Source organism: Typopeltis vanoorti, chromosome 7 (genome assembly GCF_054136105.1).
Source record: "Typopeltis vanoorti isolate ZY-2024b chromosome 7, IOZ_Tvanoo_1.0, whole genome shotgun sequence".
Classification (NCBI taxonomy): Eukaryota; Metazoa; Arthropoda; class Arachnida; order Uropygi; family Thelyphonidae; genus Typopeltis; species Typopeltis vanoorti.
Window position 1 is genome coordinate 58988479 of NC_143555.1, and position 22453 is coordinate 59010931.

Below are 22453 nucleotides of genomic sequence, written 5' to 3' on the forward strand. Positions count from 1 at the left end.
AACAGCTTCATGAAAGATGCCAAACCTTTCCATCTAGCAAGTTACTTTAAGCACTGCAGATTCCATCCTAGAACTACAGAAATAAGATTACAAACTCAGACCACAAGCAAAGCAGACATTATAGTTTCCAACAACAGGAGAATCAGAGCTGCTCTTTGCAATCCATCAAACAAATCCAAACAAAGTCCAGGAATTCATAGCATCAGATCCAAATATATTATTATTGTATGGGCACCTACATTGAGTATGAAACCTCATTATGGGAGACCCTGGCTATCCACACAATATCTGTCATACTTCTCCTTGAACCTATTAACAGACAAATAATTAATTATCGTATGATGATACAGCAGCCGTGAGTTTACTGGAATGTACAGCACCATCTCAGTCCCCCTAAATTTTATCCGGGCTCCAGAACCGGCATAGCTGACGAATCAGACCTATGGCTGGGTCAGTATTCCTGACTGTAATCTGTGTGTGTGTGTGTCCGCTGGCTGGTTTGCCTGCTTGCAGGATGAAAAACCCCAGATAAGCTGGCGGAAAAAACCCTAACTTGGCTATGGCTGAGGAAGATCCTTAAGATCCTCGTCGTCGACGGGAATCGAACCTAGGACACTCCTTCCCCCAGACATATGGTTGCGAAGCTCAAAGCCACTAGGCTAACCACGCAGACATTAACAGACAAAGTACTCAAAGCTGACTGTAGTCCATTCCATTCAATCACCACTCTCCAAGCAAAAAAATCTGGTCCTCACACCCTTACTAACCACACTTTTACTTAACTTCCAGGGATGTAAATCTTATAAAAACCCTTTAAGTAACTTAAATGTTTCTATCATATGCCCTCTTTTTTCACCTATCAACCAACTTTTGCAACCAACAAAATTCAATTTATTCTATAGGAAGCATTCTACTGGACATTCACCATCTTGGTCACTTGCCTCTGGGTCCTCTTCCTCTCCATTTCCAAGAAAAACCTAGGCAGCCTGATCTGAGCATAGTGATCCAGATGTGGACACATCTGGATCACATAAGGCCTTATAAAGAGGAATGACAACTTTCTTATCTCTACTTATTAGTGTGTGTTCTTCCAAAGCCAAATAATATTACCTACCTTAGCAATATGCCCTCTAAACTTCAACTTTCTATTTATTAACACCCAAATCCCTAGCATAATCCATTTCTTGGATGACAGTTCCATCAGTGTGGTACAAGCTTGTAATCTGTTTATCCCGAAATACAAAATTTTACATTTTTCCACATTAAACTGACAATCATTATTTTTACCCATACTGACAGTATATTTAAACCGTCCTGCAAGGTTTACATTACAAGGCTCTCACATTCATGTTGATTAACTATTAACCTATCCAATTTTGCATCATAAGCAAACAACTGAATATTTTCCTTCTAATTATTATTTCCTATATCATTTATATACAAATTAAACAATAGTGGTCCTGGCACAGAGTCTTGTGGCCCACCACAAGTCACCTGTTTTCTTCTGGATTCTGTTCCTCTATATAATATTTTTTGATATCTGCCCATCAGCTATCCTTGTATCCATAAAGCCAGTTTCCTATCCATCCCCATTTGTTCTTATTTGCATAACAGAGCTTCACGTGATATTCTGTTAAATGCCTTTTCAAAATCCAGCAGTATCATTGTATAGCCATTCCCTTTATCAGAGGTATATATTCTGATTGTGCTAGGTGTGCACATCTAGCAAATTCAAAAAAAATAATTTTTGAGTAGTTTTTTTTTTAAACTATATTTATTATTTATATTAGTTATTTATTTGAAATAAATACATTTATTTTTATCCTTTTTCGACAACTTGAAACATGTTGAAGATTTGTATATACCTTTTTTTAAGCTGAGAATATAAAGTCAAGTTAAAAATTGATAAAGATGGTAAACCACATCTGCTTCTTCCAAATTTATGTAGCATTTATATCTCAGAAAAGAAGAATTGAACTGATGTTTAAATAAAAGTTTTTACTTAATAAAGTAAGTTTTTACAAATTTAATGATTTTTTTAATAATTTTTCCTTACCTCAGCTCACCCACTGGAATATCCACCGTATACCACCCTTTATGCAACTCAGCTGTTGCTCTAGCATAAAAAATAATTAATAAATTACTAAGTCATGACTGACCTTTCAAAAATCCATGCTGTCCGTCACAGAGTATCATATTCTTATACACCCATTCCTGAATTTTCTTGTTGACCAATTTTGCCAGTACTTTTACTTTCAATCCTGAGATACTGATTGATTTAAAATTTGCTGTTGCAGTCTTAGAGCCTCCTTTATACAAGGGAATTATTTTTTTCCTCTTTCCACTCCATTGGGAATCTGCCAGAACTGAGACTTAAATTAAACAGCCTAATCAAAGGCATTGCCAGTTCCGTTAACATTCTCATAAAATGCAAGCTGATATTCCATCTAATCCCATGGCTGTAGTTACAACGGGAGATTCTGCAACATCCTAAGAACCTCCAATTCATCTAAATGCATTGAGATTCTACAATATCCTAAGAAAATCTACAACTGATGTTTTCACATCAGTCCCTGTCATATCTGTTAACAGCAGTAACCTTGCTCAGATGATATATATCCTTGGAAAGTGGTCACTCAGTAACTCAACTATTTTGTCTGCTTCTGTCACCTCACTACCATTAGAACTTGTTAAAGTTATCCTCCCATACTCATTCTTCCTCTTACTTGCCACATAACAAAAGAACTCTTTAGGATTTCTTTTGGCTTGTTCAGCTAGTTTCTTGCTTCTTCATGTGGAAAGTTTTTTATATATTAAATATATAAAAATTTTATATATATATTTATATATAATTTAAAAATAAGTATTTATAATAAACTTTGAAATTGGACATATATCCAGTAAGCTAAGCTAAAGACTCCACTAATTATGCCTATATATAATCATGAGAAAAGAAATTCAATCAGCAATTACAGACTATAGCTACACTATCAATTATCAACCAAATTATGGAGCAGATCATTCTTTACAAACATGCAGGGGTGGCTCATGCATAGGCACAGTGGAACTGCAGCACCCCCAATTTTACTTGATATATAAATATATTTATTAATTTATTTATATTTGCTTGTAATATTTAATTTTATCATCAACAATCCTATACAATTCTCTTATTTTGTATAAAAAATAATAAAAATCCATCTTGTAGCACTTAGGAGGGCGAAGGACGCTAGCAGCACTGTGTTTACCACAGTGTCATATTGTTATACGCACAAGCATATGCACGTCATAGTGAGATGGGCGCTGTTAACGTAATGCGCCACTGTCTGTCACACAGTTCCACTGTTGTTTATATACAGTTTGCACCAGTAGTAGAGTGTTCAGAGCTGCTAAATTATTTAACAAGGAAAATGAGCTAATTTTAAGAATAAATTGCCTACAGAAGAAATAAAATTCACCACTGAAGCATATCCCATGATCAACAAAGAAAAACTTGAAACTGAACTTCAAGTATTTTACAGTAGACTTGACATGCATGATTATTGTAAATTAACTGACTTGTTAAAATTTATAACAGAAAATAATTTAAATTGTGTTCTTAGTGAAATTACTGTATTGATACCGGGTTTTCAGAAGGATGAAGAGATGTTGGAAAGGGTCCAAAGGCGACTGACTAAGGTAGTTTCTGACCTCTGGAATGTTGAGTATGAGGAAAGATTGAGAAGATGTAATTTGCAGAGTCTAGTGGACAGGAGGAAGAGGGGAGATATGATAGGGGCCTACAAGCTGGTAAGGGGTTGTTATAGGATCAGTGGTGGAGAAGTTCTACAGAGAATAGTGGAAGATTAGTGGAGAACCAGAGGTCATCCCTGGAAACTGTATAAAGAGGGTGTGAATAGGGAAGTGAGAGGCAGGTTTTTTTCATGCAGAGTTGTGAATGATTGGAATGCCTTGCCTGAGAGTGTGGTGTCTGCAAAGAGTTTGAGTGTGTTTAAGACAGGGTATGATGAGATGTGTGTGTGTGTGTGATAAAAGGACCTCCCAGATGAGTCTTTGACTCCATGAAGTCTTGGGGTAATAATAATAATAATAATAATAACAATTCTCTTGACAATTCCTATGACTACATCAGAGCCTGAAAGCTGTTTTTCAACATTACAGAGAATAAAAACATTTCTGAGGAGCATTATGAATCAGGATAGGTTAAATGCACTTGTGATGATTTCAACGGAGAAAAAAATTCTTCAACAGTCACACAAACTTCAAGGAAAAAGTTAACCTTTTTGCTCAAAACGAAACAAGAATGGATTTTATTTTTAAGTAATTTTGAATTATATTAAACTGTATAATTTTATTGATAATTAACAATATTTTTTCATGAAACAAAACAAGAAGAATATATTTTATTTTTAAGTAATTTAGAATTATACCAAACTGTATAATTTTATCGATAATAAACAATATTTTTTCATCTTTAATTTTTAAAAATTTTTTTACCATAATTTTGATATTTTATCCAAACATGTATACACTGTACTTACAGTGTGTATGTATATTTTGAAAGTTGCAGCACCCCCCCCCCCCCCCCACGATTTCAAGCCACGAGCTGCCACTGCAAACATGTAATCTATGCAGAAATATTTCCTGTCATTCACAGTAGGGTTTCCAGAAAAATAAGTGAATCTCTCTCTCTCGGAGGACTTTACAGAACTCATTAATGACACCTTTAGATAAAAACAAAATCATAGTCATCTTTACATGCCTGTCTAAAGCATTTGACACACTTATATATGAAACTATTAGAAAATGCCAGCCTGGCTGGCAAAGTGGTTAGCGTGTCCACTCTCCAGTCAAGAGGTTTGAATCCTGCCGTAGCCATGGATGTTTGTGATTGTCTGTGAAAATACTAGTGGTGGTGGTGTTTGGCAGTAGATGGCATTGGTGTAGATGGTGGTTCATTGTAGTTAGTGGAGACAGAAAGCTGTAGAGTACGTGCCCTCCCTCAATGAGTCTTTGGACTCCCTGGAGGTGTCATGTAATAATAATAATAATAATAATAAAAATAAAAAGCTGACATTTTGGATAGACAAGCCCTATACACATGCTTTAGAAATTATCTTCAAAACAAGGAACATATCACATGTATCAGCTCAAGCAACAGAAGAGAGTTTCCATTAATATATAATGAATAGCTCTCTCCTTCCCCTGAGAGAAGCAAGATCTTCAACTTACAAATTATGCATTATGACACAAATGCATTCTTATGGAGGGATGGCATCCATCCATAATAATACAACAAGTAAACATGCAATGTGATGTAAATCTAATTACTAACTGGATCACCATAAACTATCCATTTAAATTGATAAGAGAAAATTAACAATATATTATAATATATTCTAACACACACACACACACACACACACACACACACACACACACACACACACACACACACATTCTTCATTTACATCGTAGATTGGTTCCAGAAAAAAAAAAAACTGAGTAAAAAAGAATACAGTGCATATGAAAAAAATAGAAGAATGGTCCCAGATGCGAAAGCCTGATACAAACATTAAGTTATTTTCAAACAAAACATATGAAAATCAATGAATATTATTATTTGATTTTAATGGAATATTTTTTATTTAAAATACTTATTTAAAGTATATACATATATATCTTTCTTAAAGAAAATAGTGTGTCACTAATAAAACAGAAATTCGAAAAGGCCCAAATACACCCGCACGTATGGTTATCAGTTAAATTTTATTTGCCATCACTTTCTAACAGTAGCCACATTCTTTTGTGTGAGACAGGAATTAAATCACTTCTATCACTAGAAACGCTTTTTCTGTCCTGTCCTGTTCACACTGCAATGGTGAAACATTTCCAAGGACAGCTTCTATTATTTCATCATCACTAACAACCATGTCAACCATCAATTCTTCAATATCTGCAGATGAAAAATCAACAAATCTTTCTTTGCCAACTGATGTGCTAATCTGATAATATTGGGATATTCAGTTGTATGCAAAGGTACAGGGTTTTTCTTTTTCACACATTCTGGCCAAGTAGCTTTCCAGCTTGCATTTAAAGTTGATGGTTTCAATTCTGATAATGCCAAATTAGTAAGTTTGATGCAATCCAAAATAGAAATTTCTTCTACACATCAATAACTGTCAGTAAATTATCCTTGTCTAATTTATCCAAAATGTATTGGAATGTTCTTATGTAGTGAGTTTTGAAGGTAGCGATCACACCCTGGTCTAGTGGTTGCATTAAGGACGTTGCATTAGGTGACAGGAAACAAACTTCACATTCGGGTGTTCTAAAACAGGATGGCCAGGTGCATTGTCTATAATCAATAAAACTTTGAAGTCCAGATTTTTCCCATCAAATTTAACTTCTGGAACAAAACATTGATGAAACCATTCATTAAAAATTTCTTTTGTAACCCAACCTTTTCTGTTTGCCTTCCAGTGCAATGGTAACATGTTAAAATCCACACCTTTCATTGCCCGTGGTCTTAGGGATCGATTAATGAGTAATGGTTTTAATATATGATCTCCCGAAACATTGCTGCTTTAAAGCCATCAACACTTTTTTGTGATTCCGCTATATAAGTTCTACTTGGCATTTTTTTCCAAAAAAGGCCAGCCTCATCTGTGTTCCAAACTTGATCAGGAGTGTAGCCACCATTTTCAACAATTTTGGACAGTTTTGAAAGCAATTCCCTAGCTGCCGGCTCATCTGCAGATGCGGCTTCTCCTGTTATTTTTACATTACGAAGTGCTTATCTTTTGAGAAATTTTGTAAACCAACCTGTACTTGCAGAAAACTCACAATTGCTGTTTGGTTGGTGTTGTTGGTTCCTTTTCCTGAATCTGTTTGTACAACCGTAATGCTTTCTCTTTGATGATATTTCCATCTAAAGGCATTCCTTTTTGTGAGCAATCTTCTATCCGCATCACTAGGGCCTTTTCCATCTTTACTTTTATGTCGCTCATATATGATGACGACTTAGCACCTAATTTTGTTCCATAAAGAACAGATTTTGTAATGGCCTCTACATTTTTCTTAATCATTCTCACTAGCTTCACTCAATCCAAAATATTTCATTAGGGATGTTGAACCTTTTCCACCTACTAAACAATCTAAACTTTGGATCTTAGTTGCTAAAGAAATAGCTTTTCTTTTCTTCTTCTTCTATCTAACTGAATTATCTGACATCGTGATTAATGGGGTAATGTTACAAAAATATATGAAAGTAATCAATAACTAATTTTACTAATTTGATATTACAAAACTGTACAAAACTTCAAAATTTAACTCTATTGTACAAAAACTTTCATCAACAAAATACAAGATGTGTAAACATTTTGAATTGTAAACAAGAAATGATTGTTTAGCAAACAGCTTAACTCCTTCCAAGCAGCTTTATAGAGGCAGGCCTCCCATAACGGACCAACTTAACTTCGAGGAATCAGCATAGCACTCTTCTGCTTCCAGGAACCAATGGCAAGTGAATATAATGGATCATCTGTCAGCTTAACTTCAAGGAATCGTAATTACAAAAATTGATTTTTTTTGTTGTCACTAATAATTTTCTACATTCTAAGCTTAGAGTAATCCCTGATATTTAAAACATCAGAGGGGTCCCCAAAATTCAAGTTTAAGTGCATATGGTTGGATGCATGGACCGAAAGTACGAAAACTCAAAAGGATGAATGAGAGTGAAAGTGTGAAGTAGGAGTTGAGAGTTCAAAAATTAGAAAGATTGAATGATAGAGAGAATATGACGCAAGATTTGAAAGATGAATTGGGTTGGATGAGGCAAGAGATGAAATGGATGCGGAGTGAAATTAAGAAAATTCAGGTGAAAACGATTAAAACAAATCAAGTTTTAATTAAGTTTTAATTTTAAAAGGCATTGTATGGTGACTCCATTATTAAAGGTGCACTGGATGAGAGGATGCACAAGGTATGTTTTCCAGGTGGTAAAATGAGTAGAGTGATTGAGGCATTGGATATGGCTAGGGAGTGAGCAAAGGAGTTTATAGTTTTGATAAGTACGAATGACTTGACAGAGGACAAAGAGTAAGTCAGAATGGATATCAGGAGGCTGCTTAGATGGATAAAAGAGAATAGTGTGACAGGAAGGGTAGTAAATGCGTTGCCAAGGTATGACTGTAGTGAGATGAGACAGAGAGGAAGGATTATGAATGATATGTTGCTTGGAGCAGTAACATGTCATTCAGCAGCAGTTGCTTGGAGAGACACCTGCTGGAAGGTAGAGAAGTGAGTAGAGAGAATGAATCAGATCAGTGGGAAGTGATGTGGAAGAGCGGGAGAGTAAGACAGGAGAGATTGAAGAGTGGCTATGAATGAGGAAGTGAGTGGCATGAGTATGGACGAGAGAATGGGTGTGCAAGAGGAACAGGAAACGAGGAGGCTCAGGGTGGATGCTACAAAAGGATGTGGAGACAGGAAAGGGATGGGAAGCCTGGGATCAAGAGGAAACAGCTGAAATTTCAGAGGGTTCTAAAATAAATAAGCAGAAAGGGAAATGGCCCCAGTTGACCATGGAGAGATCACATCTAATGAGTGGTATCAGCTGTGGATCCCAGGAATGAGCTGTTGTATTTGTATACAAATGCTAGAAGTGTAAGAAACAAGGCAGATGAAATGGTTGCACTAATTGACTCTTTTCACCCAAAAATTGTTGGAATAAGTGAGACATGGATAGATGAGGACGACATTCCTCATTCTTTATTCCTGACAGGAATAAAGATGGAAGGGTATGGTGTGTTTCGTGAGGATAGAAGGGGTAAAAAGGTAGGGGGAAGTGCTATTGATGATAGAGAAAGAGTTATGTCCATACGAAGTAGAGATGCAAGAGAGAAATAGCGTCAGTGGTTTTGAGGCAGTATGGTGTGAGATAGAGGTGAATGTTGTTATAGACCAGGAAATGTGGATGGTAGTGACTATGAAATGTATAATCAAATTAGACAAGGAAATAAGAAAATAATGGTCATTATGGGTTATTTTAATTATGGCAATATAGATTGAAATGATGAGATAGCAAATGGAATCAAAGAAAATCAGTTTTTCAGAGATAACTACCTCAGACAGTATGTACCAGAGGGCAAACGAGGATTGTGGATCTTGGATTTGGTCATCTCATCAGAGGATGTAATTATAAATGAAGTGTCAAATCACCCACCAATTGGTGAGAGTGACCATGGGTGATTACCTGAGTGGTTGCCAGATGTGAAGACCTCTGTGTGAAAACGGTATATATGGAACTACAGGGGGAAGGGTGATTATGAAGAACTCAGGAGACAGCTTGCAGGTGTAGCATGGAGTGAGGTGTAGCTGGAAAAGAGATCAATGCAGCTTGGGGAATTTTCAAAAAAACTATCTAGTAGATAGTTTTGTCAAAATGTATACCTGAGAGTGTGGTGTCTGCAGAGAATTTGAGTGTGTTTAAAGCACAGTATGATGAACTATTTGTATGATAACAAGACTTCTCAGATGATTCTTTTGACTCCATGGGGTCTTGGGTAATAATAATAATAATATGTACCATTCTAGGAAATGATAATTATAATGGAAATATCCTTTTCAACAGAACTGAATTCAAACAGAAATTTTAAAAATAAGCACCATTTGAACCATATTAAATCAAAATATACCATGTAAAAATAGAATTGCTTTTGTTTTTAAACCATGTTATTTCAAAATTGTGTAAAAAAAAAAAGCTGTGTAAGAAAAGAATTAGCTGTACGTGTGTGTGTACACACACACACACACACACACACACACAAGGGGGGGGGGCTGTTCCCCCTGGCACCCCCTCCGAGTTCCGGACTGGTAGGCTGGTTCTCCTTGAATTCTGATGACTCGAATTTTGAAGACTGGAAAGGGGGTTCCCCCCCTTGCTCCTACGCCACCCAACCCCCAGAGTTCTGGACTCACAGGCCGGTTCTCCTTGAATTCTGATGGCTCAAATTTTGAAGACTGGAAAGGGGGTTTTGACCCCCCCCCCCGAGTTTCGGACTGGTAGGCCAATTCTCCTTCAATTCTGATTACTTGAATTGACTCTAAAGGGGGGGTCTTCCCCCTGGCACCCACCCCCCAAGTTCCTGCCTGGTAGGCCGGTTCTTCTTGAATTCTGATGACTCGAAAGGGAGGTTCTGCGCCTAGGGTGCCCAACCCCCAAGTTCCAGACTGGTAGGCTGGTTCTCCTTGAATTCTGATGACTCGAATTTTGAAGACTCGACACTCAGGGTAGAAACTGAGTTTCAAAACATTTCAAAAAAGTGACATAAAAAGGCTTATTTTATATATATAGGGTATATATATATATATATATATATATATATAAATAATTGTTTAGAGCCTGTGTAGCTCAGTGGATGTGGCGTTTGCCAACCACCGCGCTTGGCTGCACGAAGGAAGACTTGGTTTCGAGTCTAGTCGGCGACTAGAGGAAATTTTTCTAAGCCTTTTTTCAACCGGTTCCCGAGTTAGTCGATCTCTGGCACGGGCAAGCAGGTTTTTCCTCCCGGAAACTCGGGTTTTTCGTCCTGTAAACTCAAGAAAATCGACCGTAGAACCCACATTATTTCAGACATTAAATATATTGTGTTAGGGTTAGGGACCACGAGATGGCGGCACATTTGAGCCGTCTCTCTTCACTGTGTACCGCTTAATTAGTGATAGCCTTGGGCCATCTATCTCTGATTGGTACCAGTGGAGATTGAACTGCCCACTCAGTCTCCAAAAGTTAGATAGGGCTAAATGGCCTCGCCTACTCCCCGTATACGGGGAATAAAAAGGCGTTAGCTGATTTTTTTTTTTTTATAATTGTTTAGTTATTAACAGCAACAAATGACACTAATAAGCACATCAAAAGAAGACAAGCCTGACCAGTGGTGAAATTAAGTTTATCCAGCTCAGATACTGTGTAATTTAAAGTATACAGAATCTTATAAAACAATTAAATGCACTTTTTTAAAATATCAGTAGCAAATTGATTTCACATACCTTAACAACTTTTAGACCAACACTGGACTCAAATACTGACTGTCGTTCTTTAAGTTGTAAGTAAATCACTTTAGGAGAAAAAAATATATGAGGTCCTTTGTGTACTGCAAACAGTATATCTAAATCTTGCAAATTCCTTTTATTTCTGAAATCTGCTTCTGCAGGCTGAAGACCAATAATATCGACATCTTTTGTTCTCACATTCATAACATTTCGTATTCCTCTAAGAAAACCCTTTCGATATGTAAGAAGGAAATCTTCTGGTGTTACTCCATCTAAACGAATGCTGATACTATTTTTAAGAGCATCTTCCGTTACCATAATAACCTCCAGTGCCACAGTTGAAAATGTATTGAATTTGCCATCAGTTACAGTAACATTAATGTTGTATGCTCCAACATCCAAGCCAGGTAATGCTAGCAATGTTCCATCCTCTCTATCAATGCTGAATAAATCTTTGTAAGTTACAAGTTCATATGCAAGTTTATCGTATGGATCCTGATCAGTTGAATGAATGCGTCCCAACACACCACCAGGAAAGCTATCCATATAGGAACTGACTGTGACATCTAAAGGCAACACAATAGGAGGATACTGGCTCTCTTCAATAACAAGAACTGTTACCCGTGTTTTACTAGAAAGTGATGGTGATCCGCTGTCTGAAACTCGAATTACCAAGTGATATTCACTGCGCTCTTGGTGATCAAACTTAATAGCAGTTCTGAGACTACCATCTTGCTGAACTAAACGAAATGCATTTTCTTCATTTCCAGAAAGAATTGAAAAAATAAATGGACTAGTATTGGGAGGGGCATCAGCATCCACAACACTAAATTTCAGGATTGTAAAACCAATAGGATTTCCTTCCTAAAAAAAAAAAAAGTATATACATATATATATAATTTATAAATTATCAACATAAACTTTAAATTTTGATTTAGTTTGGGTCATTTGAAGCATTGATTACTGATGGAATTGTAATGTTAACCAGTAACAAAGAATGGAAAGATAGATATATGCAAATCTGATATTTACAAATGGTACATACATATAAAATATAATATAATATCAATAATTCAATATTCTTAAAAAAATAAAAATAAATAAAAACATTTTTTGCGGATCGCTGAAATCACACTGTCACATACAAAATGAATGTATAAGTCTAAGTACCATATGAAGGCTTAAAACACTGCACTTAATAAAATGGGGCAGTCCTTTAAAGGAATGGTATCACAGTCTTTACACATGCATGTTATCACCCTTCAACAGGAGTGTGAGGGATGAGTGATCTATATATAAAAATGCAAGCACAATTTGTGTTGAATGAATTTTCATAGATACATTTTGGGCATAATCTTTGTTAGTTTTTTTTTGTAATTTCTCTTTGTTTTGAGATGTTTATAACTGATATTCCAACTAATGTCTTATCTGCCTGAGGTCTGCATAAAAATAGGTAACTGGGTATTAACATAGTACATGTCCTAGATAAGTCTAATTTTAGTGAATATTAGTAATTTTGGTAATTGTTTTGGTTATATCTTACTTACTTTAGACTGTCAAGTTGAGTGTGTTTGTGTTTGCAAAATTTAATACATGATGGTACTGATGTATACATTGGCCAACATTTTCCTTGTATACATCAGGTCACTGATTTCAGCATGAAAGATTTTGTATGATGTTGTGCATTCTATGCATTCACTGTCAAGAGTGAATGGTTGTGATGTGAAAGCAAGAGCACAGAGAGATAGAGAGTGACATAAATGTTTTGTGTGAAAGTGCAAGAAATGTAAGTCATGTGGACAGTGGGACAATGAGGTAACTAATATTAATGATGTAAGAAAAGATGGATAAAGTGTTTTGGATAATGTCAAAGTAGTGAATGATAGCATGTGAAATATGAATGAGAGCATGAAAAAAGTGGTTGAGAGCAATATGGAAGATGAAGTGATAGTAAGGAGTGAAATATCGCACTTACTTTGCATCCTTCAGTAGACAAAACACAAGCTAGAGGGAACTGGAGAAACAATTGTCATGAGGTAAAAGAGGGAGAAATAAAGAACAAGTGAATGTGGAAAATATGAAAGTCTGAAAAACTGGAAAGAAGGTATTGTATGCAAATTGGATCATAAGAGATATGTTTAATGAGAATTGTTTCAGCAAGCTAAGATAGAACCTTGTCTAATAATTTTTTGAAGGTCTTTTTCTTTGGTTGGGCAGGGTTATTATTAGCATTAGACATCTGTTTTTTCAATAAATTGCATAAATGATAATAATCAATGTCCAAGCATCTTTACCAAATTAGTGACACTGTTCTCTCCCAATGTTTTGGTGCCACCGCTGTTGTTTAACTTATATCTTAATGATATTGGAATTGGTTAAATGGGGAAATACAGTTACCAATTATATATTTCGTTTAATCCTTTATTCAAGTGTAAGCAAACAAAGTTTGCACCTGAAATATTATCAGGACCGGGGCAACTCGTGGCAAAGGTGGAATAACTTCTCATCACTTGCCTTAGTATCCCATAATACAAAGCACATCTCCTTGCAGGCATATAATGCTATGCATTAAGGGAAGGGTCACTACCCAGATCGGTTTCAACATTTATTGAGGTCTCATCAGTGGAAGCCAGATCCAGAAGTGGTGATACTAAGGTGGAAGTAATGGAGAAGTCATATTTCCATATACCAGTTGCCAAATGTGTCACACCTTATTATTAAAATTCTCTGGATTAGAGATAAGTTGATGGAATTTTTTTCACTTGCTTATGCTACCAATTATATATACCAATTATATATTTAGTTTAATCCTTTATCACAGTGTAAGCAAACAAAGTTTGCGCCTGAAGTATTTTCAGGACAGGGGCAACTCGTGGCAAAGGTGGTTATAACTTATCATCACTTGCCTTAGTATCCCATAATGCAAAGCACATTTCCTTAAGGACACGTATAATGCATTAAGGGAAGGGTCACTACCCAGACCGATTTTGACCTTTATTGAGGTCTCATCAGTGGGAGCCAGACCTAGAGGTAGTCCTGAAAATACTTCAGGTGCAAACTTTGTTTGCTTACACGAGGATTAAACCAAATATATAATTGGTAGCATAGCCAAGTGAAAAAGCTTCCATCAACTTATCTCTAATCCAGAGAATTTTAATAATAAGGTGTGACACCTTTTTTCAACTGGTATATGGAAATATGACTTCTCCATTACTTCCACCTTAGTATCACCACCTCTGGGTCTGGCTCCCACTGATGAGACTTCAATAAAGGTCAAAATTGGTCTGGGTAGTGACCCTTCCCTTAATGCATAGTATTGTACATGTCTGCAAGGAGATGTACTATGCATTATGGGATACTAAGGTAAGTGATGAGAAGTTATACCACCTTTGCCACGAGTTGCCCCACTCATGAAAATACTTTAGGCGCAAACTTTGTTTGCTTACACTTGGATAAAGGATTAAACCAAATATATAATTGGTAGCAAAGCCAAGTAAAAAAAATTCCATTGGGATATACAGTTTGCTAATGATACTAAGGTGGAAGAACTATGAGGAGAGGGACAGATGTTGTGGCTTTACAGAATAATCTGAATAGTGTATGTGGATGGAATAGCCAGTTTAATTTTGTAAGGTAAAGTTTTTTTTTTTAAAAATCAGCTAACCTTTAATTCCCTTATAATAAGTAGTGAGGCCTTTTAACCCTATCTAGCTTTTGAAAACTGAGCAGGTAGTTCAATCTCCACCAGTAGCCAATCAGAGATAGCTGGCCCAAGACTATTACTAATAAGTGGCAAACAAGTGCTGCCATCTCTTGGTACTTAACCCTAACAAGATTAGTTCTTGTCTGAAATAGTGTGGGATGTACAGTTGAGTTTCTTGAGTTTACAGGACAAAAATCCCAAGTTTCCCAGAGGAAAAAACCTACTTGCCCATGCCAGAGATTGACTAACTCAGGAACTGGTTGTAAAAGGCTAAGAAAAAGTTCCTCCATTCAGACTAGACTTAAACTTATGTCTATCTTCAGGTGGCCTAGCACGAGGATACACTTCCACTGAGCTACAAAGGTATAGGAAAAGTTTCAAAATTTGGAAAGCAAAAATGAGATACAGAGTATATAATTCATGTCTTATATAGGTCTTATAGGAGGTGGAGAAGATTCTTTAACTTCTCAAGGAACTAACATTTAGGAGATATATTCTTAAAACATGCCAGGGATTGATCATGATTTCCTTGTGCAGTATAGTGAAAAAAAAAAGTACTAAATAACTACAATGATATATGTTATGGAGTTCAGTTATGTCAAAGTTCAGTACTGTTTTTCTTTGTGCCATACTACAGTTGTGGTATGATCACAGATTCAGTGAACAGGTTCTTGAGAGACGAGGATGTATTGGAAATGTCTAGAGAAGATTAAAGGAGTTCTATGTCTCTGGAATATTAGATATGAAGAAAGACTAAGGAAATACAATTTCCAGAGTCTAATAAATAAGAGGAGGAGGAGGGGATATTTGAGCCATAAGCTGGCAAGGAACTGTCATTACTGGATTAATATGGAAGAGATTTTTCCAGAATAAGGCAAGAAGAACAAAAGGCCATCTCTAGAAACTGCAAAAATAGTGAACGAGTTTACCCATTGGGGTGATGAGACTCATCATGGGAGGTCAACACTAGTAAACAAAAATTGTATCATACCACTCCTTAAAATCATCCACAGTCTGCACATTAACTGCCCTCTCAGGTAATGCATTCCATGCTCCTACTACTCTCCATGCAAAAAACTTACTATTAATGATATTGGCGAAGATTTGGATGGAGATATTCAGTTGTTTAAAGATGATGCAAAGTTGGGAAGAACCATAAAGAGTAGTGAAGATGTTGTAGCCTTGCAAGAAGACTTGAATAAATTGAGTGATTGGGCAAGCAAATGGGGATATGAGTTCAATGTTGCAAAATGTAAAATTTTAAAATTTGGAAAACAAAGATGGGATGCAGAATTTATGCTTGGTGAGGATATATTGTTGGAGGTAGAGGAAATAAGAGATCTGGGAGTGATAGTGGATAAGGATCTAAAATTTAGGGGACACATCGCCAAAATTGTGAAGACAACACAAGTGGCAAGAAAAAAGGGATGTCAATTTAATGTGGCAAAGTGTAAGGTTATGCACTTTGGGGTGAAAAGAATAGCAGCAGTATATCACATTGGTGGAACCGTACTCCAGGAGATTGATGATGAGGCCAGGGATTTGGGAGTGTTGGTGGATAGGGAGTTGAAGTTTAGGGGGCACATTGCAAAAGTGACTAAAACAGCTCACCAAATCACTTGGCTTCTGAAAAATACTTTAACATGCAGAGACAAACAAGTTGTTGTTCCTCTGTATCGAGCCTTGATAAGACCCCATCTGGACTTCTGTGCCCAGTTATGGGCACCAGGGTTTCTTCGTGATGGGGAGGAAGTGGAGAGGGTCCAGAGACGAGTGACCAAGATGATAGCAGGTCTGTGGAATGAACCTTATGAGAATAGGTTGAAGATTTGTGGGTTGCAGAAATTGGACGATAGGCGAAGGAGGGGTGATATGATTGAGACATTCAAATTACCGAAGTGTTTTTATAAGATTGATCCAGAAGATATTTTTGAAAATATGACTGGTGGTGGAAGGACTAGGGGCCATGCATGGAAGTTGGGCAAGAGCGTGGTTGACAAGGGTGTTAGAGCTAGGTTTTTTACTTGGAGACTGGTGAATGAGTGGAATAAGCTTCCGGAGTCTGTTGTGGGTGCTACGACCGTGAATGAGTTCAAGGCAAGGTATGATAGATACTGTGTGAATGTCGAATAGTTGTTCTTGACATGATGATAGGGCCTCCCTCGATGAGTCTGTCGACTCCTTGGAGTTTCCCAGAACAATAATAATAATAAAAACACAAAGACTTCTGGGAATGATGTGGAGGACACTGATGTGTAGAAGGGGAGATTCTTGTTCCATTGTATAAGGCTTTGATCAGTCCACACATGGACTATTGTGCCCATATTTGGTCACCAGGTTTTCAGAAGGACGAAGAGATGTTGGAAAGGGTTCAAAGGCAACTGACTAAGGTGGTTTCTGACCTCTGGAATGTTGAGTATGAGTAAAGATTGAGAAGATGTAATTTGCAGAGTCTGGTGGAGAGAAGGAAGAGGGGAGATATGATAGAGACCTACAAGTTGGTAAGGGATTGTTATAAGATCAATGGTGGAGAAGTTCTACAGAGAATAGTGGGAGATCAGGGGAGAACCAGAGGTCATCCCTGGAAACTGTATAAAGAGGGTGTGAGTAGGGAAGTGAGAGGCAGGTTTTTTTCGTGCAGAGTTGTGAATGATTGGAATGCCTTGCCTGAGGGTGTGGTATCTGCAAGGAGTTTGAGTGTGTTTAAGACATGGTATGATGAGATGTGTGTGTGATAAAAGGACCTCCCAGATGAGTCTTTGACTCCATGAGGTCTTGGGTAATAATAATAAGAAGAATAATAATTATCCTTTTACAACTTCCAGGGATGGCCTCTTGTCCTTGTTCCTTTCCCTCCTTCACCACATGAAAAATCTCCTCAGTGTTAATAAGATAATAATCCTTCAACAGCTTAAATGTCTCGATCGTATCGTCCCTTTACCTTTTATTCACCAAACTCTGCAGTCAGTATGCCCTCAGTCTATCCTCATAATCGACATTGTACAGTACTGACATCATTTTTGTTACCCATCTTTGCACCCTCTCCAAGGTTACTTCATTCCCTTCAAATCCCAGATGAGGTTCTGCTGAAAACTTCATACGACGGGACCAGCACATTTTTATTTCTTGTGATCAATGTTCTCCTCAATATTGCCACAGTTCTCTGAGATGTCTCTTCAGAACCTTTGCAAATGTCCCTAGAACTTTAAATCTCTATCCACAAGATCCCTTGCTTCCTCCACTTCTCCAGTATAACTCCACCAAGTGAGTATGAAGCATCCCTTCGTAGATCCCAAATTTTAAAACCTTACATTTAGTTACATTAAACTGACATCCCCATGCCTTTGACAACCCTTCCAACGTATTCAAATTCATCTGGAAGAGCCAAAACATCAGCACTATTACTAATACCCCTCCCAATCTTTGCATCATCCAAACAATTGAACATCTCCCTCTAGTCTAGTCTCCTGACAATATAATTGACAAAAAAATTGAATAGCAATGGTCCCAGAACTGAATCCTGTGAAATTGCACTTGTAACCTCCCTACTCCCTGATATCTATCAAAGAACCAATCACCAATCCAATCCACTAACCTGATATTCAAACCCATATGATGCAATTTAAAAATTAACTTGTCACGTGGCCCTGTCAAATGCCTTGGAAAAATCTAAAAAAATGAGTGCATGCTTTACCTTCATCCACTGCTCTTGTTGTCGTCAGCTTTTAGAATCCCCCTGCTGGGCAAAGGCCTCCCCCCATGTTATTCTATTTGGCTCTATTTTGGGTTATTCTTGACCAGGTTGGTCCTGCTGTTAGAGTAAGTTCATCTCTCCATCTGGTCTTCTGTCTACCTCTATTTCTCTTTCCCTCTCTAGGTATCCAGTAAGTGGTGAGTTTATCCCATATATCATCTTATTTTCTCACCAAGTGGCCTGCCCATTTCCATTTTAGGGATTTTACTGTTCTTATGATGTCAGTGACTTCTGTTTTCTGTCTTATTTCTAGGGCTCAAAATTTTCTATCCTTTTGATGTTTAACATACTTCTTTCCATTGCTCTTTGGCATGTTCTTATCTTGGTTGCCTGTTTAGTTGTTAGTGACCATGTTTGTGATCCATAGGTTAGAATGGGTAGTATGATCATATTATGAAGTTTGCCTTTTAGGCTGATTGGTAGGGCTCTCTTCATTCACTGTTTCAAACTCTAATAGCTCCTCCAAGCACTGGTGATTCTGGCATCTGTTTCTTAATTATATCAAATATTTGAAATCTTCTTCGTAACTTATTACTCTGTTTTCAACAGTTATTGGAATTTCTGTATGGTTAGTCGTTAGTTTAGATTTGCTTAATTTATGTTTAATCCATATGCTTTACTTATATTACTCTAATCATTGTTTTCCAGTTCTAAGCTGTTTTCAGAGAAGAGTGCTATGTCATTGGCAAATCTAAGATTGCTTAGATTTTTGCCTAAGATGTTTAAACCATAATTATCTCAGTTCAGTTCTCTAAATAACATTTCCAACAATGAAGTGAATAGCTTGGGTGCTATTGGATCTCCCTATATTAATATTTTTTTATATTCTGATATATTTATTTTATATACCTTGATTTTCGAGTCCCAGGAGCAGCGGCTTGTGTTCTATTGAGTTGAATGCTATGTATAGAGACTTATTATATTCTTGATGTTTTTCAATAATTTGGTTGATAGTATGTAGATGATCAATAATTGAAAAACCTTTCCTAAATCCTGTTTTTTCATATGGTTGGTTCTGATCTAGTTGGATTGTAATTCTATTTTGGATAATACTAATAGATATTTTATAATTATATGTGATGAGACTTATGGGTCTGTAGTTGCTTTTATTTGATCTATCACCATTCTTATGAAGTAGTATTATTTCTGAGTTTAACCACTGCCTTGGTACTGTTTCCGTATATAGGATGCCATTCTATAGTTTGAGAAGTTATGCTAATAGTTCCACAAGTCCTATTTTGAAGAATTCTCCTGGAATTTGATAACTGCCCTGTGCTTTGCCATTTTTCATTTGTTTGACTGCCTGTTCTATTTCATCTTTAGTGATTTCCAAGATAGGATCATCACACGTTCTATTTGTTTGGTTGTCTATTAAACTATTTTCTTGATTATTTGAGTGCAATTCTTGTTAGAATTTTGTTGCTATTTTGAGAATTTCGGATCTGTTATTTGTTTTATGACCAAATTTATCTACTAACGAAAGGAATCCAGGATTTGTCATATTTTGCTGATTTATCATTTTAAACATGTGCGTTGTTCTAGGGTTGTTTAATTTTTATTTATGTTGAAATTCCTTAGATCTTTTCTAATTTCTCTTTTGACTAATTTGTTTAATTCAACAAACTCTATTTTATTATTAGTATTACATGACACCTCCAGAGAGTCCAAAGACTCATCGAGGGAAGGTGCCTACTCCTCAACTCTCCATCTCCACCACTCATTCCACCAACTACAACAAACTGCAACCATCATCTACGCTGACCACCACTAGTATTTTCACAGACAATCGCAAATATCCATGCCCACGGCAGGATCCGAACCCGCAGCCTTGTGACTGGAGAGCAGATATGCTAACCACTAGACCATCCAGGCTGGCTATATTTTGTTTTGTGTTGATTGGAAACTTTTTTTTTATCTTTAGTAGTTCTCTTTGTTTTATTAAGGTTTTGGTATTGTCAGTTATTTTTGACTCTTTATTTCTCTCGTTACTACTTAGTCGTTGGTAAGCTCTTGAGTAAAAATCAATCAGTAAAATAACCTGGTTGATTTTTGAGTTGTTAATATTTGCTTTGTTGTCTCTAAATTTCTTCTGGTTTCTTTGTAGATCTTGAACTCCTGGTTGTCTGTTTCTGAATTATTCCTGTTTTTTGTTTTTTTTTTTTGGAAAAAAACGAGGAACCAGATAGTTCCTCTTATTAATCTATGATCTGAGTTAAAATTGAAATTGTTAAGAACTTCAAGGTTATATAGATGAAGTGAATCTTTTAATAATATATAGTCTATTTCATTTCTAGGTTTTCTGTCTGGTGAAATCCATGTCCAACTTCTTTTTTCTCTTTTCCTAAAGAAGGAATTTCCAATTTTCAGCTAGTGGTTAAAAGTGAATTGTAGGAGTTGCCTTCCTCTGTCGTTCTTTTTCTGGTTTTAAAGAGCTAAATCCTCTGCCTTTTGTTGCTTAGTGTCTACCAAGGCATTAAAGTCTCCCATTATGATGACCTGGGAGTTGTGGGGTGTTATTTCCAGTACAAGTTCATCATAGAACTCTTCTAGTTTTTCCTGATAATAGTTTGTGGTGGGAGCATAAACCCTTGTATTATTGTTAGTGATTTGTTTTTTCCTAATTCTAACTCTTTAAGGAGACAGTTCTGCTTGTATAACTTTTAAATTCTGTGATATGCTTTTTCCATTTGCTTTTAATTAAGAAACTGACTCCATTAAGTCCATTATCACCTTCATTACTGTATTTTCCGGTGTATAAGACGCTCCTATGTATAAGACGCACCCAAGAAATTTAATACAATTTTCTGGAAAAAACCTCACAGGTTATTTTGACTGCATGTGTACGAATCATTTCTGTTGAAATAGCAATGCCATTTTGCTGATTTTCTTGCACCCATTTCAAAACTTCGGTCTCTAGTTCTGGCCACTTCACAATTTTTCCACGTTCCGTGCGCTTTTCAGTACACAAATTGTACAAAATCTCCTTGTGACCACGCCAAGTTCTAATCATTTTTTCTGTAGGCGGAGGTCCAAAATGTCTTTCAGCTTCCCTATTCCCATGTTCTTCCCTCATATTTTACAACCTGTAACTTGAAGTATATGAATGTCGCCTGTTTTTTTCCATCACTAAAATCTACGGGGAAATATCAAACTGAACACAAAATATCTCAACATGTCAACTCAATGCTGATAAACGTCGGTAACTGATTACTTGGATAAGATATTATGAAACTTGAATTGGGACTCCCCGTTCTTAGCCAATGATGTGCTAGAAATCATGTGAAGGTCACGCATCAATTTGATTGCACCATTAACCACCTACAAAGATCTTGGAACATAAAAGGGAGTGCATACAGGGTGTTCGGGATAAATTTGACATATTTATAATTAATTATATTTTTCCGTAAGTTACATGTATTAACACACACTTCTCTTCATTTAAATGTTTGGACCCTTCTTCATTCATATACAAGATGTCAGAAAGGATGGATAGCTGGAACCCACCTGAATCATGGAAGAGAATAACTTGTATCATGATGATTCGTGCCCGCCATCAAAATAAGGATATTACGACTGCTGCCCAATGCTCCCTGAATACAGTAAAAACAATCAGGCATGAACTAGAGACTTGCAATGGTGACTACGAGGATGTAGCAAGAAGAAAGATCCCTAGCAGACGATCTGATTGCGTTCGTACAGCAGAATTCCTCGCAAATCTGCAGGAACAGGTGTTGAAGAACCCTGGCATTGGAATTCGGGCTTTGTTCGTGGAGTTGCTAACTGTAGTCAAGCCCTGGATAACAAGGGTAGCCAATGGTAGGCCGTATGTATGGCAGCAGGATTCGGCCCCTTGCCACACCTCTGGGAAAAGTCAAAAATGGTTGTCTGAAAATTTCTACGACTTCACCAGTCCAAATGTTTGGCCTCCAAACTCCCCAGAC

The 22453-nt window shown here is 36.7% G+C and overlaps 1 protein-coding gene across 1 annotated transcript in view; it reads right to left on the minus strand.

Moving 5' to 3' along the window:
• Nucleotides 1-22453, minus strand: part of LOC150104706 (fat-like cadherin-related tumor suppressor homolog) — a 573066-nt gene that overhangs the window by 185786 nt on the left and 364827 nt on the right. The window contains exon 20 of the mRNA XM_090395611.1: nt 11053-11919. Within this exon, the coding sequence (XP_090251737.1) occupies nt 11053-11919 (867 nt within the window). The remainder of the gene's footprint in view (nt 1-11052; nt 11920-22453) is intronic.